The sequence below is a fragment of the Populus nigra genome, chromosome 4 (genome assembly GCF_951802175.1).
Source record: "Populus nigra chromosome 4, ddPopNigr1.1, whole genome shotgun sequence".
NCBI lineage: Eukaryota > Viridiplantae > Streptophyta > Magnoliopsida > Malpighiales > Salicaceae > Populus > Populus nigra.
The window spans coordinates 8,199,640-8,216,633 of record NC_084855.1 but is presented as its reverse complement, the minus strand read 5'-3'; the positions used below and the strand labels follow the sequence as shown (position 1 = coordinate 8,216,633).

Sequence of the window (16,994 nt, the reverse complement as noted above, 5' to 3'; positions counted from 1 at the left end):
TTTCATCCCCTCAGTATTAGACATAAAAATTTAATTCAAACTTGATGGATAATAACCTGAGTCGACTCGAAAAGGTGAATATTTTTTTTTATGGTTACCTTATTAGATGAATAATTGATAGAGTATGAATATTATCAAAATTGACCTGAAATTCCATGAACCTAACATGAAAATGTATACTTATATTATATAGATATATTTGTTGGATATTTAATTTTTTAATACAATATGATATATACATATCTTAATATTAACATAAAACACACATAAACACGTTGTGTGTGTGTGTGTAATATTTATAGTTTAATAATTTAATACACGCGCACTTCAAATATATTATTAATTTTAATTGAATAATAAATAATAGTCAGATGATTAGTACTCATATGGATACTAGAAATCTGATAGATAGTTTATGGATATCTAAATTTTTTATCTAATGGGTAACAGGTAAGGTATGAATATCAAGAAATCTAACTCTCACGGGTACCCATTACCATCCCTACTCAACATTTGATTTTAATTTATTTGTGTCAAATTTTATCCCTTTTTTTTATTGCATTTTTTTTTCAAATTTCATCGCTCAATGTTTTGTGATTGAGAGTTTTACTTTATTATTGTTTTTGGGTTGTCTTTTATGAATTTAGTTCTGAGCTCGTGACTAGAGTCACGAGTTTCAAATATTAACATGGATTGACCTTGGTTTTTTTTTTAGATTCTTTATTGATTTTTTTTTTCTTAAATTTCATCTTTCAACGTTTGAATTTTTAAGAATTGATCTTCGTGTTTTTTTTTTATGAAATTATCTCAATTTTAAATCTATGGTCAAGTTAATCTAGTTTGACTAGTATATTTTTTTCATTGTTTTTTTTTAATTTTTTTTTCAATTTCTCCATTCAACAGTGAATTGTTTGATAATTAAACCTTTAATTTTCTTTCAAATGGGTTACCTTGGTGTCACCACTAGATCATAAATTTCTCGTGCTAACCTGAATGGTTCATGTTGTATTTTTATTTTTTTTCTTTTCTATATTTTTATATGTTTTATTTATATTATCAAAATTATACAGGCCAGCTATTGAATCAGGTCAAGTTAATTACCCATTTCTCAATTTGTTTTGCTTCTTTGAAAATGTTTACATCGCCTTAACTCTTTTTTTTTTTATAATGAAAAAAAAAAAAGACGTTCACCCATGAACTAGTGTGTTTCAAATGACTAGTTAGAAAACAAAAAAAGGTGTGCGCCTGTATTATGATTTCCGCCGATATTCGTTTGAAGACATAGAGCTAGCTAATGTTTTCCCTGAAAAAAATCATATCTCCTAGAAGGGTTTATCATGCTCTAATTAATGTGGTGGTGGTGGACCTTCTAAGCGAATATAATCGTACATAACTCCTTGGAAAGGGCTGATACTGGCTGTTTGTGTCAGAAAAATGGCATTATTTCCTATCAGAAGCTGAGCTCCGGGAATATCAACATTGAATAGCCTGTAAAGCCCATGAATCCCATGTCTTGCGATCGTGTTATCCTTGCCAATCTCTCCGGTTGAAAATAGAGGATTTGCATTTGGCTCATTCACCCGAACCTTGAAAAGAAAGAAAGAAAAAAGTTCTCGGTCAGGAGGATCATTACCGAGGAACACCATTTCTTCACATTCATCAGGAAAATGAAGACTTTGAAGCTGTATTATACCTCCAATTCGGCAACATTAGCTGTTGCCAGCGCCAAGCGTAGCTTATATGCTGCGCGCTCATCCACTTCATCCAGCAAGAACTTTATTTGCCATGTAGTGCCTTCATACGTGGTATTACCCTTCTTCCTGCAATGCAGATGCAGAGGAAATTGACAGCTTTATTCAACAACAACAATAATAAAAAAAAGCCCAATATCTTAGCCTGCAATGACCAGTTCAGCATAGAAATTACGTCGTGAAGCTTCTAATTAATATTTTAAAATAGAAACCTTGTAACTTGAGCGAAAAACCAATCTGTTGTATGGTTACTCTTGCCAACTGTGAAAACCAAATCTGCAGTGGGATATAACTCTGCATATCTTTCCCATAATCCATACTGTCTATACCTGCTAGCAAGAAGAGCTTATTAACACATCTTGTGCTTGATAACCTTAGCTAATAAAACCAATATTGCTGGAACCCATTACTGATCGCTTGAGACAAACCAGAGGAGCTAACCTTTCCTGTTTGAGATAAAGTTTGTTGATATATTTTGGGTTTGCATCAGGAATGTAAAACTCTGCGGCAGAACGATCAGGGAAACCTATTTCCCACAACGTGGAGCCATTCCTTGGAGCCTCATATACAAGATCACCGATATCAATGTTACAACCTGCTTTACACGTTCAACATTCATAACCATCAGATATACAAAACAAGAAATTAAAAGATTAACTAAGGGCGGCAGAAAAACTAAGACCTGAGTTTATGTTAATGACAGAAGTAAATTTGTAATCTCCAATAAAACCAGGGACCCATGCATAAAGATTGTAGTCACCGGACCGTATGCCATTGATTGTGAAATTTCCACAACCATCTGTTTTGGTCCAAAATTGGTAGCCCTGGTAGCCAGATGTTAAAAACGGCGTGTGAAGCATGTATGAGCTCGCTCAACATCGATGCTATACCCAAAATGTTAGAAATACTATACAAAATTTGGTCACCTTGGATTCTAGCTGCCAGGAGCCAGCTTCTCCCGGGGCTGCCAGCCCCACATAAGCACCTTCTGCAGATATCGTTGCATTGGAAACGTACCTAGGCGAGTATAAACCGTGTAAATTGTAACTAATAAACTTTGATCGATTTGTTCTCTGCTGGAAAATTGACATGAAGTTACCTCTCTAGGACCAGTAATCTGCCACCGACACTACCGCGTTGTTTTGACGGTGGAAAATCTTCTGAAGCTATGAAGTCATAGGGCCACATATGAACTTCATTCATCATCTAATCAAATTGTATATTTGTTATTTTCTCTATTTCCAGTAGATAGTCCAATTGCTAGGTAAATGTGCTTAAGGTAATCCAAAATGAGTACTGCTAATAATTCTACCAAACATCCTTCTTGAAATCACCTCTCAAAGGATCGGAATCATTAAATTAGTGAGACGTAGCAGTAAATCTCGTGATTCGGGATTTTTCCTGAAGTAACTTGAGGAAGAATCTGTGAAAAAATACCTGTTTTTTAGCGTCTTTCCAGAGTGAGAGTGGGTCCTTTCCATCCGACAGAGAATTGACGTAAGCAAAAACTGGGCCGTACACTTTCTTCCATGGCTCGTTAGGCCCGATTTTTATTGTGACGTCCGCTCCCGCATAATGAGTGCTATGCATTACCTGGTGGTGATCAAGCGCATCAGAAAGCTAGCATTTTGCTGGTGTTCGTGGTCATGGACCAAATGAGGGAAAATCTTCACTTACGCCAAGACTAGTGGGGCCCACATGGGAAGTTAGGAATTGTTTGAGGGGTCCACCCGTTCTGAACTCATTGCTCGGTGTAATTTGCCAGAAACCAATAAGCGGATCGGCCGATATCCACCCGTGAACACCAATGTCTTTGCTCTCGCAGGAATATGCGTATTTGTCATCCACCTAACCAAAATTCATTCGCCACACGAAATGTTATCTGCTGCCACACTCACGTGAGTTGCTTACCATGAAAAAAAATAGAGTAGATACAAAGAATAGTGATCCTTCCGTGAGCTAGAACCTCACGTGCGTTTCGGTATCATTTTAATTTTAATAGTTAGTTGATATTATTATAGTAATTGTTTTTTAAAATCTTCTTTATTTAAAAATACATTAAACAAAATTTGGGGGCTACCCCTGTCTACTCCAAATTCGTCCCTCCCTGTTCCTCAATCCCTCCTCGGTCCTCACCCTCCCTAGAACTTAAACAAAATACCCACCAACAGAATTTAATAAAATAAGTAGAAAATGATACCTCTCCTTCAAATTCAGGCTCTACGGGGTGGACAAGTAAGACTGCCTCTGGATAGGCTAGAGTCTGTCCTCTCTCTGGTGACCGGTCTTCAGGCAGGGGCATATAACGTTGTCTGTTGTCTGCTATGGCCATATAGCGAAACCTGCGTCCAAAAACTTTTGTCAAGAAAACAGAATTTCGCACTAATTAAGCTAGCAAAGTTAAGTGCCGTACTTTTGCTTAGTAAGCTTGAACACGATCCTGGTATTATCAAGATCAAAAGCAGGCCAGCCCCTCAAATGTTCATAAATGGCATATGTGTAGAATCCTGATGACCCACGAAGCATTACGTATCTGCATTAATTCAAAAGAAGAAGGGAAAAAAAAACGATTTCGCCTCATTAAACCTGATTAATGTCACAATCAATCTTGAATAAGTGATAAAAGGTTGATAGCTTTAAGACTATTCCGAGCAGAAATACCTTTTATCGAAGTTCAAGGGGACAACCTTGGCCTGAAGTGAGGAACTCCACATCTTCGTGAAGGAGATCTCAACTTTTTCTTCACATTCAACTACTACAGTTAAATTGGTTCCGTCCAGTCTGCGTAGTACAATACAACCATTGAAGTTAATATGAGTGCTGATTGAAACAAACATGCTACAGAATTGGAGAATTCAAAGATCTTTTTCCAAACATTTCAGGTATCATTCTGCTGTGTAGTTTTAGTTATTACCCGAGAGATTTTGAAGCATTTATACCTGTCCAAATCACCCTTTTTTCGTGTAACTCCTTCCCCGCTCCAAACAACGTCCCAGTACCTATTGTAAACATGAAGTCATGAGCTCAATTAACCACAAAAAAAAAAGTCACGAACTTATTATGATTTATGAGGCTAATAACAGGTTACATAACTCTTTTTTTGTTTAGAAAAAAATTATTTTGTGGTGGGGATTTTGCTGCAAATTAATTTAAAGCAAGAACGGTCATTGGTGATTCAAAAAAAAAAAGGAGAAAAGACTAAAGCATTTGTACAAAGTGCTTGCCCTCTATTAGATTCGCCATTGTCAGTTTCGAGCAAATTCTCGAGGCCATTGTACTGTATTCCCGTGACATGCCCTCCTGGATTTGATAACGTGACCTGCAGTATGCCATTGTCCAAAACCACCTGCATATGTAGATAACCCTCTCATTATTACATAACAGCGGATCAGACTCCATTATTTTTCACTTCTGCTCGAAAACAAGAATCAATTGGCGAAAATGAGTCCAAACAGAGAGTTACATAGTCTTTTTGAATATGCAATTGCACCCCTTCGGACAACAAGCTGCCGCCAGTTCCTTTCTCACCTCCATGAAAACCCATGCTTGGATTCTCATACTGCTGCAAATTAGAGAATGCAGCCATGAATTGTGAAAACAAAGACAATATCGTGCACAAAATTTTGCCAGAACCCATGATGTCAAATAATCAATTCTTGCCTCTCTCTCTCTCTCTCTGCACCAGACACCTTATTGTAGGACTTAATGTCCTCCAATAATTATGCCAAATTTGCTGCAATGCTCATTACTCTCTGCATTTACCAAAAAGGAAACAAATTTTGCCTCCTGCACTCTGTCGAGAATGTAGACCTGAAAGCTTATGATACATATATACATAAATAAGTTATTTTTTTTTTCAATTTTTGCGTGTATTACGTGTGATTTCTTTACTTTCTAGCCACGACTGTTTGGTGCATGAGATAGTTAGGCCAGAATCCAGGTAATTGAAGAAAGGCCATGCTTGTGTGTGGTTTTTGTATTGATTACCAGGAGAAACACAGATTAAATTACTACTAAGGGAGCCCTTGCGCTGCCAAGAGTCCATTCTCATCTAGATAACTGAATAAAAAACTAGAACCTTAATTTCAAAAGTTGGATAACAGTTGCCGGGCTATTCTCCGATAGGGATATCAGTCGTGTTCCGGAGATTGAAAAGGTATAAGAATCATGAGAAAATCATAATACACATAAATATAGATCATCTAGGCAAAGGATTTTGTTGACGGTCGGCACGTATAATGAAGAGATTTGATCGAGAGAAGCTCTTGGAAAAAGACACGTAAATACCAATTAGGCCACACAGACATGGTTAAATTTTACTTTCTAAATACAGATCGTGATCCTCTTTTTTTTTTAATTTTTAAATCTAAAATATCAGAAGGATTTTTTCTACAGAAGCTTTTGGGAGACAGATACATAAATGCCAATTAACGGGTTTCTAACCTATCCAATTAATTTAGCATTCTCAATCTTCCAATTTATCAATCACCGATTAAATCATAAATCCATGGTTGAATTAAACTTTTCAAACTAGTAATGTTCGTCTATGTATAGCGAAGCACTCGTTGATTTGATAAATTTCCCGAGGAATAGTCCTTTTTTTTGGGAGATGTTTGCGGCACAGTTATTTTTTAAAGTATTGTTTTATTTAAAAATATATTAAAATAATATAATTTTTATTTTTTAAAAATTAATTTTAACATCATCATATTAAAATAATCTGAAAAGATAAAAAAATTAATTTGAAATAAAAAAAAATAAAAAATTTATTTTTTAAAAAAACATTTTTAAAACACAAAACTAAATAAGCTCTTCATACTATATATGTAGCATATATATAGATTGCGATCCTCTCCCAAATTTTCTATTATTCTTCGTATTTCTCCTTGAGTTAATTTAAATTATTAAAATTAAGACAAATAAAAATGATTTTAGTGCAGGTAAAAAATGACAATACCTTAACTACTTGCTATTTCCTCTCTCATCTGATCTAAAATATTAAATTAAAAATAATGACAGATTTAGAAGATAATTAATTGGTTAAAACTTAAATATATTGATCACACGTAAATAATTTATATACCATAGTCATAATATCATATTGAATTGCTTCCATTTTAAGAATCTTATATGAGACAAAGAAGAAAGATAAAAAAATTATACATTTAATATTTAAAAAAAATTAATGACATATATATGATTTTGACGCAAGCAGAAATAATATTATAGTTTTAGTATATTAGTAACAAGGACGCTATCCAATTTCTCTATCAGGAAAATACAATCTCATGGCTTGTTAGAATAAATTAAAGGTTTTGACTTCAATTTTTGCCTTAAAATAGAACAGCTGAAATTTAATTAAATAAATTTTCATTCTAACACCGTCACAGCGCATTGTACAAGAATAAATGATTTTTAAATGCTTTACTATGTTAAAATCAAAATAATAATAAAAAATATTATATATAGAATTACGTATCTAAATTAGCTGTTTAAAGATCTAAAAACTTTATCCGTGCTTAAATAACCTAGCCAGGTACATATTAAACAAGTCTTAATTCCTAACCCATTGTTTTTCATGCTTAATTTGTAATGAAAAATTCTGGGTTTATCATGAAAGAAAAAATTAGAGGAAAATGTAATCTAAGCTTCCCATGCCGAACAAGCAGTGATTAAAAACAGCTATCAATTTTCTATATAATAAACAATATTAATCCCAATAAACAATATTAATTATGACCATATATCCAAAATATCAATGACCGAAGCAAAAAGGCTTTATCGTGGAGAAAGAAGAAGAAGAAGAAGCGAGCGCACGTACCTCATGAGCTATAATCTGCTAATAACTCGAGCCATGATACAGATATGCATGCTTCTTGCAATAATGAGAGCGGAGCAAAGTAAGAGAAGCTCTAATTAAGCTTGTTCAAATCCTTGATCAAAGAAATCTTTTGTCAATGCCCTGAAACGTAGACAAAGAACGAAGGGACGTGAAGGCTTCGACAATGGATGCATGTTTAACCCTTGATAATTTTCCTTCGAGCCAGAGACGAAGCATATTCCTTTTCTCACTTTTATGTTGACACGCTGCCTTTCCTTTGCCGCCACCGTCGTTCGGTGCATTAGGTATCAGAGCAACATCAACATAAGTTAATTTAAGCATATAATAATAATAATAATTATTGTTATCAAGAGATACGCCAGATAGAAAACCACCTGCTATTGGAAAATAAATAAAAATAATAATTGATTTCCAATTCGTAATCCAGGAGAGTGGTTGATTTTCAAGGATAATTACATTATATTGACCAAGATGGGTCAGTCATTTCTTTATTCATTGATTAGATTCGATGCACCGCTTGACTTGATGGGCAACAAATTGACATTCGTTTTTAGTTGGTGTGCTTAGTTAGTTTACTTTCCAGTGAAAGCATGATAACTAGATTGAATATTCTATAGCTTTTATAGTATTACGTTAATTTTTAAAATGTTTTTTATTTAAAAATATATTAAATTGATATATTTTTTGTTTTTTAAAATTTATTTTTGACATCAATGCATCATCTAAAAACAATAAAAGAAAAATAAAGACTTCTAATTAAAAAATAAAGGCTTTTCAAACACAAAAACAAACTGGTTTTTATTTTTCAAATATTCTTTACAGAAATCATTTTAAAAAACCAAAAGAAGCACCTAACCCGAAACAACCATTCCAATGATGAATAATAAAAAAAGATAAAAAAATCATATGAGATCAAGTCTCAGCTCACTAGATAGAAAGGGGACCAAAACCGAACCTGCGTGGCCTAACTCATAACTAATCAATCTCCAGGACAGCTGCTTTCCAAAACACGCAAGTCTCGTAGCTTCGAATACCAGAAATTAGTCATTGATTTCACACGGCAGAACTCCTATGCCTGCGTTCTGATTTCTCTTTCCCATGTATACCAGTTTAGTCTCTCCTGCCCTCACCCTATCAGAAACCTCATTTGACTGGATCAAAAAATAAAATTTCAACATGGAAAAAAGAATACGTAGATATCACTAACGATTTTTTCAACATTAATTTTTTTAATTATTAACTGATCATGTATTTAAAAAAATAAATTAAAAATTATATGTGTTAATAATTTTTTTTAAAAAGAGTTGTCATGTCTAAATAAAATCGGAGACAAGAAGGTAAAAGAAAAATATAAATTAAGATATATGAAATTATGCCACATTAAGCCTTTCAATTTTGTTTAATTATATGGCAATGATTATTTTTTGCAAGAAGAGTAATGATTTTAATTTTATTGAAATTAAATAATTTGATAGCATGATTCCTTGTTTTCTTATTAATATTTCTTTTCTACAAAAAAATAACTTTTTTGTCCTATGTTATTTAATTAATAAAAATCAAAAGCAATAAGAGCAAATCTATTTTTTTTTTGAAAGATTTGAAATAAGGGTTAAAAGGTATTTATCTTAATAAAAACCCTTTATCTTATCAACATGCTCCATTTTTCAACATTTGTTTACCATAATATTTATTTTCTAGCCAACATCTTATCATAATTATAAAAGCAATTTTTTATTATAGAAAAAATAATATTATAATAAATTTAACACGTAATGCATTAAAAAGTTTAAAGAAAAATAAATTGCTTGTGCATTGCAACAGAGAATTTTTTTACAGCATTACTAAACCTGACTTGATCTCTTTGTCTGACCGAAGTTTCAAATTAAACTAATCAAAATCTGAGTTGATCTAATATGACATAGATGACATAACAGATCCAAACATGACCAAATAAACATGATAAAAAAAACACATTTTGAAAAATGAAACGCTCAATACAGGCTAAGTCATGAGATGAGGACAATCTAATAGTGCATTGCAACAAATACAATAAAACGCTCCGAGTTAACTTGCAAAATTAGTGATCTAAGTTATGAAATCAGGACAATCTAATAGAAAGTAAACGAGAACAAATTATAAAATTCATTTTTTAATCAGTCTACTGTTGAATAATAAATTTAAAAAATACAAATTAAAAAAAAATATTCAAGACAATCAGCCTAACTAACCTAACCCTCAACAAGGACTATGAGATTGAAATAACAACACAGAATGCAAACCACAACATAGAATGCAAACCACGACAAATCATGTAATTCAATCTCTAATAAACCAAATGCGAATAAAAAAACATGGAATAAAAAAAAACCAAAGACAAAAAAAAATTGCAATAAATATTTTTTTATAAAGTGATGCATAATTAAAACACTACCCCTTTTAGTTTTTTTTAATTAATAATAATAATTATTATTATTAATCAAAGTTATGGCCAATGTCGCGTGGTGCCAAGATATCAATCAATTTTTGTTTATATAAACAAGGTTTGTGCTACAATTTCTCGTGGAACTATTATATACTATGTCCGGAACAGAGCACTCAAAACCTTAACCAAGAGGCTTAGTTCGTTTCTTTCGTTGTTAATGTAACAGAAAGATTTGAAACTCGCAGACCAAATGTTTTCCTTGATTTTTATTTCTTCACAACCATCTAATGGTCGTCTCATAAGCATATAATCATTAAATTTCAAGAAAACTACAGAAATAAATTAAAATGTCAGAAAGTAGTGTGATAAAATACAACTGGGCTAAAATGATGTCTCAGGTAAGTTGGAACTAGAAGAAGGAGGGCCTTCCAGACGAATATAATCATACATAATCCCCTGGAAAGGGCTAATGCTTCTTGGCTGTGTCAAAAACACAGCGTTATCACCTTCAACAAGTCGAGCACCAGGTACATCTATATCATAAAGCCAGTAGAGTCCATGAATTCCATGTCTTGCAATTGAGTTATCCTTCCCTATCAATCCGCTCGAAAATAAGGGTTTGGCCTTTGGATCGTTTATTCGAACCTTTTAAAAAATAAACTTGGATTAGTGCATTGTAAAACTAACATCAATGGAAACTGGATGTTCTGTAGCTTTTTCTTTGTTTGTTTGTTTTTTTCTTTTTGGAATTACTTTCGATTAGTTAATGATCAATTGAAGATTTCCATACCTGCAACTCAGAAACGGTAGCCGATGCAAGTGCTACACGTAGTTTATAGATGCCATTATGATCCACTTTGTCAAGATTAAACTTGATTTGCCATGTGGTTCTCTGGTATGTGTTATCATCCTTCTTCCTGCAGTCAAGAAGCCAAAAATAGAAATGAACAGGTCCTCTTAAGCACATTCTGATAATAAAAGGAACATATAACATTCTGATTAGGTGGTTTCTTCAGGCATGTAAGAGGACTAACTACATGTTAATGAAAGCAAAACAGCATTGAGGTTGCAGAATTGCACCTGGTAACCTGAGCATAGAACCAGTCTTTTCTGTAATCACTAACTCCAACGGTGTACACCAGGTCTCCATCAGGATATAATTCGGCATATCTTTCCCACAGTCCGTACTGCCTAAACCTGAAAATTATACAAGTATTCAATCGATGTTCATATGATGACATGATGGAGCTGAAATTTCTGCTCTAGGCGCGTGCACAAGGAAGATGGAAAAAGGTTGTTGCAAAAATAAGCCTCATCTGGACAGATTGCTTTTCACAAACTAGCATGACTAACCTGTCAGGATGATTAACATAGAGTTTATTGATGTACTTAGGATTAGGATCAGGAACATAAAACTCCTCTGCCGAACGATCAGGGATGCCTATTTCCCACAATGTTGGCCCATCTCTTGGAGGCTCGTACACGAGATCACCCATCTCAATGTCACAACCTGTGTTCCAGGATTTTTAAGATAAAAATGTTTTATAATGTTAGAATAAATCCCAAAGAAATTAATACAGAATCAAATCAATGGAGTTATACCTGATGTAATAGTAATGGAAACATCGTATCGATAATCGCCAATAACGCCAGGAACCCATGCGTAAAGGTTATAGTCACCAGTGCGTACATTATTGATGGAAAAATAGCCGCCCTCATCTGCTCTATTCCAGAATTGGTAATCCTGATAGAAAATAGCAGGTAACATTATTATCTTCCAGAGTCTGCAAGGAAAAAAAATTCCCATAAAATGGCTTCTGTTAAGATCGACAGAGCATTGGTTCTCTTTATTCCTTTGGTGAATTCTTACAGTGCTTCTTTGTTATGTCGCGGAAATGGTTAAGAATAGACAAGATAACAAAAAATCAGAGTCACACCTTGCATTCTCTTTGCCACGATCCGACATCTCCTGGTAGTGCTAGTCCAACATAAGCTCCATTTGCTGGTGTATAATCATCGCTTACAAACCTAGACATTGAACAAGACAGCCATTAAAAGAAAGTATTGCAGATAAACCAGTTTGATCGTCTCTGCACCCCTACCTGTCTCGCACTAATAGTCTGCCACTAACATTCCCCCGTTGATCCGATTTTTGGTAATCCTCCGAAGCTGGAAATCTATAAGGCCAGCTTTGGACTTCAATCAACATCTAATAACCACATATATCGATCTTTATCAGTTCTAACTTATTAAAGATGAATTTGCTTGAACTATTGGTATAGTTTAAGAGTTAATCTCAAAATAACCTGCAATTTAGCGTCCTCCCAAAGCGAAAGAGGGTCATCTCCATCCATCACAGAATTAAAATACATAAACACGGGTCCAAAAACTTTCTTCCATGCCTCACCAGCTCCAATTTTCGGCACCAAATCTTCTCCCGAATAATGAGCACTGAGAAACATCTGGTCATGACATTTGGATCCAATAAAAGCAATTTGTCATTGACTATCATTGCAATAAAATGTGTTAAAAATGAAGAGGCTAATAATCTACATAGCTTACCACAAGGGTGGTTGGTCCAACATGAGAGGTTAAGTTCTGTTTAACTGGTCCACCAGATCGAAACTCATCGCTTGGTGTAATTTGCCAGAACCCTACTGCGGGGTCCATACATATCCACCCGTGTACCTTGTTGTCTTTATTTTCAATTGAGTATTGGTACTTATCATCCACCTATACATTTTATAATGGAAGAAATCAAAATCCTGTAAAAATTAGAGAGAGAGAGAGAAGCGCATACCTCTCCTTTGAAGTCTGGCTCGACAGGATTGACAAGCTGAACTGCCTCAGGATAGGCCAAGGGTTGGCCTCTTGGTGGCAATCTGTCATCAGGTAATGGCATGTATCTTTGTCTATTGTCTGCCGCGATCATGTAGTGAAACCTATCCACTCAAACCATCCCCATTAGAAACTGTCATTACTCCGTGTTTTTAACGTTCCATTTCTTATTATTCTCTCAAGTTTCATGTGAAAAAAATAGGCACCGCAAGGCAAAAAAAAAAAAAAGGAGTAAAATCGGTTACTTGTCTTTCCTGAGCTTGAACGCAATCCTAGTTTCGCCAAGGTTAAAACCAGGCCATTCTTTCAAGTGCTCATAGATGGCGTAAGAGTAGAATCCTGAGGAACCACGAAGCATTACAAACCTATAATAGAATTATATTAGGTTTGTCATCATGTTTCTCCTTTTTCAAAGGAAAGCATTGGAATAAATAAGGAATTACCTTTTATCTATGTTCAGGGGAACGAGTTTGCCCTCCTGTGAGGAATCCCATGTTCTTGTGAATGAGACCTCCACTTGTTCTTCGGTTTCTACAATAACCTTAAAACTTCTTCCTTTAATCCTGTACAGTAATTAGACCTTCACTGAACTCCGGCTTAAGAAAGAAAGCAATGAGCAATCTCTTCTATTGACAAAATTTTAGTTTAAAATTAAGGACCGGCTAACTGTTATATTAGTTATGGATCATTAAATTAATATTCAGGTGTTCATAATAAATTGCACAGATTGTGCCAATCACCATACATAATAACTAGCAAGTATTCGATCAATCTTTGGTTAATAATAAAAAATCCGAATTTAATGGCATGAGGCTAGCTATTAACAATTCATTAAGAGTTAATTAATTATAAGCCTGTTAGAGAGGGCAAAAAAAGAGAGCATACACATCGAAAATTCCTGTAGTTCCTGCTGTATTCCATACGAGGTCCCAGTACCTGCATATCAATCCAAAACGCAGAATTAGAAATGCATGGTCAATTTAGGTAACCTATTTTCTATGCGTGTGCCTCGTTGATTTAGCATTTTGCAATCACCAATAATTTTAGCTCTTCAATCTGTCCCTCGTAAGAAACAAACAAAAAAAAAAAAGAACAGAAATAAACAAAAAGTATTGTACCCTCTATTAGATTCATCATTTTGAACTTCAAGTAAATTGTCGATGCCACTATATCGTATACCAGTGACAATTCCATCTGGGTTTGACAAAGTGACTTGCAGTATGCCATTATCCATCACCACCTACGTACATGCATCATGAAAGCTAAACTTCAACAAGAGAACGACAAAAACCTGAAAATCCTTTGCCTAGCATTCTAGCATTTAAGAGAAAAACAAGAAAGAAACCAGAAAAGACATTAATGGGGAAACCAAATTTAATTTACATGACGATCTTGAACAAGGAGTTGCACCCCTAAATGCGGCATGCTAAGGATCTTGATATAGACCCCGGAAACAATTGAAGTTCGTATGATTCAAATTAGGCTGCAAACTGATGCTTATCAATAGTAATACTGAGAAGAAATTTGAATGGAGGAAGTCCAAATATATATGAACGACATTGCAAGAATCTATTGACCTTAGGCTTCCTTAAAATGCATTCTGTGTATCACTTTTGTCTTTTTAAATCTCTTAACTTAGTCGCCACTCGCCACAGTTTGGTGCATTAGATAAAGGCGTGCAAGAATCGCTATATATATATCTGGAGCAGAGCAACTAAGTTATGAGTTACAGAATTAAAATTTAATAAATTAAAAGTCTCACTAATCTAATAGTCTATACTCTATATGCATGTATATTCTTAAAAAGACATTTTATTACTCAAAACACACAAACGATTAACGTAGAAACAATTCTAGTTTTACACAATTAAGACCTCTAACCCTCAGAATATTTGGTACTACATAATCTCTGTTAAAACATGTAGAACTTTGTTGGTGGGACGGCGTTTTAAATCTCCTTATTTGCATTATTTAAAGGATGATAACAGTGGGTCATTAACTTATCGCCGAGTTTTTCTTTATTTATTTATTATGTTTGAGGTCGGTGTTTTAACTTTTATTTATTATTTCTTTTTATGCAGAAAACTTGACCTCCACATCAAGAAACTGAAACATAGAAGTGAAATATAGCACGCATTGATTCTTATCTCGTTCGGCACGAGAGATTATACCTTGATTGGTCTGGAGTGCCTGTTCGACTAAGCTTAGCTTAAATGTTTAATTCTGTTAGATGCATTTGGTGAGCAGATAGGATGGATCGATATAGAATCAATCGGCCCAAGTTTGTCCTACATCGAGAGGTGGGACATAAATCTTAACGTAGAGTAGGATTTTTCACTCAGTTTCTGTACACATCAAAAAAAGGGTTTTTTTTTATATTGATAAATGTTTGTTATTGAGTTACGCGTAGACTGTATGGGTCTGATTTAAATATTTAGAAGAATTACTAAAAAAATAACAATTCAAATTCAAATTTTACTTTGAAATTTTTTTTTGAATGGGTCTGATCTAAATATTCAGAAAAGTTACTAAAAAAAATAATTCAAATTTTACTTTGAAAAAAAAAATCACCTTTTATTTTCTCATCTTTAACTCTAGAAGTAACCAGGGTATCCATGGCGAAAAAGAATGGATGGTTAGAGTGATTGACTATGACAGGCGGATTAGTTCACCGAGCTAGATGGCAGGCTTGAATGTCCATATATTTCATCCTTGATCTAAATTGTTGAGCCTTTACATCTACATGTAATTGGACGGTGTGATGGGACTGAAGAACCACTGGTTTGTCTTTTTAGAAAGTGGACAGTAAACGAGATAGAACAAATATTAGTTAGCCAATTGATATGATTTCAATAAGTAAGTTTGGCTTCTTGATTTTTACTTGAAAGGTACTCTACTCGACACAATTTGGTGTTAGCTTTATTCATGGGAGTGTTCTTATCGTCCATTCAATGAAACATGAAAAATAGCACTTTATATTCATCATGCATTAAAATAACAGGGACAATAATATATATATATATATATATATATATATATATATATATATATTCAACACACATAATTTCAATTCAAATTCAAAATAAACGAACATAAAATTATACAAATTAAATTTTAGATACAAGTAAAAAAATAAAAATTGAACTGATATGACCCGATTGACTTGACGAGTCTATAGATAAACTGGACGACTGGTAAAAATATTGTTTAACTTGAAAAATATTAAGAGACAATAGATTGAGTCGATCCAGATTAACCTGGATTAACTTTTCAAATCTGTATTCCCGAGTCATGAGATCATGAAATCCCATATAAAATAAATCAAAAACAATTATGAAGTTTAATTACCAATAAAATTATTATTAAATGATAATATTAAAAAAAATCAATTGAAATAAAAAACATAAAAAAAATAATTGTTTTGAATAAAATTATGAAAATATCATCATCAACCTAGTAAAACCTTTCTAAATTTTAATTGCCCTTTAACTTAAGATATAACAAAATGTAAAGAAATTTCTCGTAAAATTTTAGATTCATCAAACAATCAGATTAAAAGATATTTTATAACATGGATAAAAATTTTAAAATGTTAGCTCAATCAAAGATTAAGTTAAAATTAGGAAGAGACATAACCTGGTAGTATTTTAAAAAACCAATATTATTCGACGAAATAAAATTACCAAAATAGAACCAAAACATTCCAACCAGAATTACGACTGAATTTATGAAACGGGCTGAGATTACAAGCAAGAAAAAATATATTCTAGTTTATTTTATATTTTAAACTAGTACGAAACATACCCATTATCAAAAGTAACAACCTTGGTCCCAGGTACGAGGGCCACCATGTGCAAAAGCAACAAGAAATGCGGGTGCCAGCCAGCACCCTTTGTCCTATCTTATTGGGCCTTCCGAACCATCTGGCCCAGGCTTTGTCATTAACATCTGGCCATTAACAGCAGCACCTTGAGAATACATGGGCTTTGAAAGCCCATTATGGTAAGAGGCAAAGGAGAAATTAGGGGGAAACAGTGGTTGTAAATCCATTTACTTCATAATAAACTGCATTTTCCCTGCCCAACCATCATGCTGGACTCTAATTCTTCATGCATATTTCTCCAGTCAAATATCATGACAA

General features: G+C 33.7%; 2 protein-coding genes across 6 annotated transcripts; both read right to left on the bottom strand.

The window, feature by feature from the left end:
- Window positions 1-1,224: 1,224 nt before the first annotated feature.
- Window positions 1,225-7,869, bottom strand: LOC133691065 (uncharacterized). Of its 5 annotated transcripts, none has more exons than XM_062111391.1 (16): window positions 7,573-7,869; window positions 5,215-5,561; window positions 4,976-5,097; window positions 4,691-4,750; window positions 4,413-4,532; window positions 4,165-4,284; window positions 3,952-4,093; window positions 3,429-3,599; window positions 3,189-3,344; window positions 2,851-2,957; window positions 2,678-2,768; window positions 2,434-2,575; window positions 2,193-2,346; window positions 1,964-2,080; window positions 1,694-1,820; window positions 1,225-1,586 (listed from the first exon to the last, which is right to left on the bottom strand). In XM_062111391.1, the coding sequence occupies exons 2-16, from the start codon at window positions 5,386-5,388 to the stop codon at window positions 1,347-1,349; spliced, it is 2,043 nt and encodes a 680-aa protein (XP_061967375.1). In that variant the 5' UTR covers window positions 5,389-5,561; window positions 7,573-7,869; the 3' UTR covers window positions 1,225-1,346. The 5 variants fall into 5 exon arrangements, with proteins under 5 accessions (XP_061967375.1, XP_061967376.1, XP_061967377.1 ...); XM_062111392.1 differs by having other exon boundaries at window positions 4,666-4,750; window positions 5,215-5,313; window positions 7,573-7,868; XM_062111393.1 differs by having other exon boundaries at window positions 4,666-4,750; window positions 5,215-5,310; window positions 7,573-7,868.
- A 2,385-nt stretch (window positions 7,870-10,254) lies between these two features.
- LOC133691540 (probable rhamnogalacturonate lyase B) lies at window positions 10,255-14,763 on the bottom strand. Its single transcript, XM_062112081.1, has 15 exons — window positions 14,237-14,763; window positions 13,972-14,093; window positions 13,739-13,789; window positions 13,297-13,416; window positions 13,099-13,218; window positions 12,816-12,957; window positions 12,578-12,748; window positions 12,322-12,477; window positions 12,118-12,224; window positions 11,953-12,043; window positions 11,618-11,759; window positions 11,369-11,525; window positions 11,096-11,212; window positions 10,806-10,932; window positions 10,255-10,660 (listed from the first exon to the last, which is right to left on the bottom strand). Exons 1-15 carry the CDS (start codon window positions 14,276-14,278, stop codon window positions 10,397-10,399), a joined length of 1,929 nt encoding a protein of 642 aa, XP_061968065.1. The 5' UTR covers window positions 14,279-14,763; the 3' UTR covers window positions 10,255-10,396.
- Between the last annotated feature and the right edge of the window lie 2,231 nt (window positions 14,764-16,994).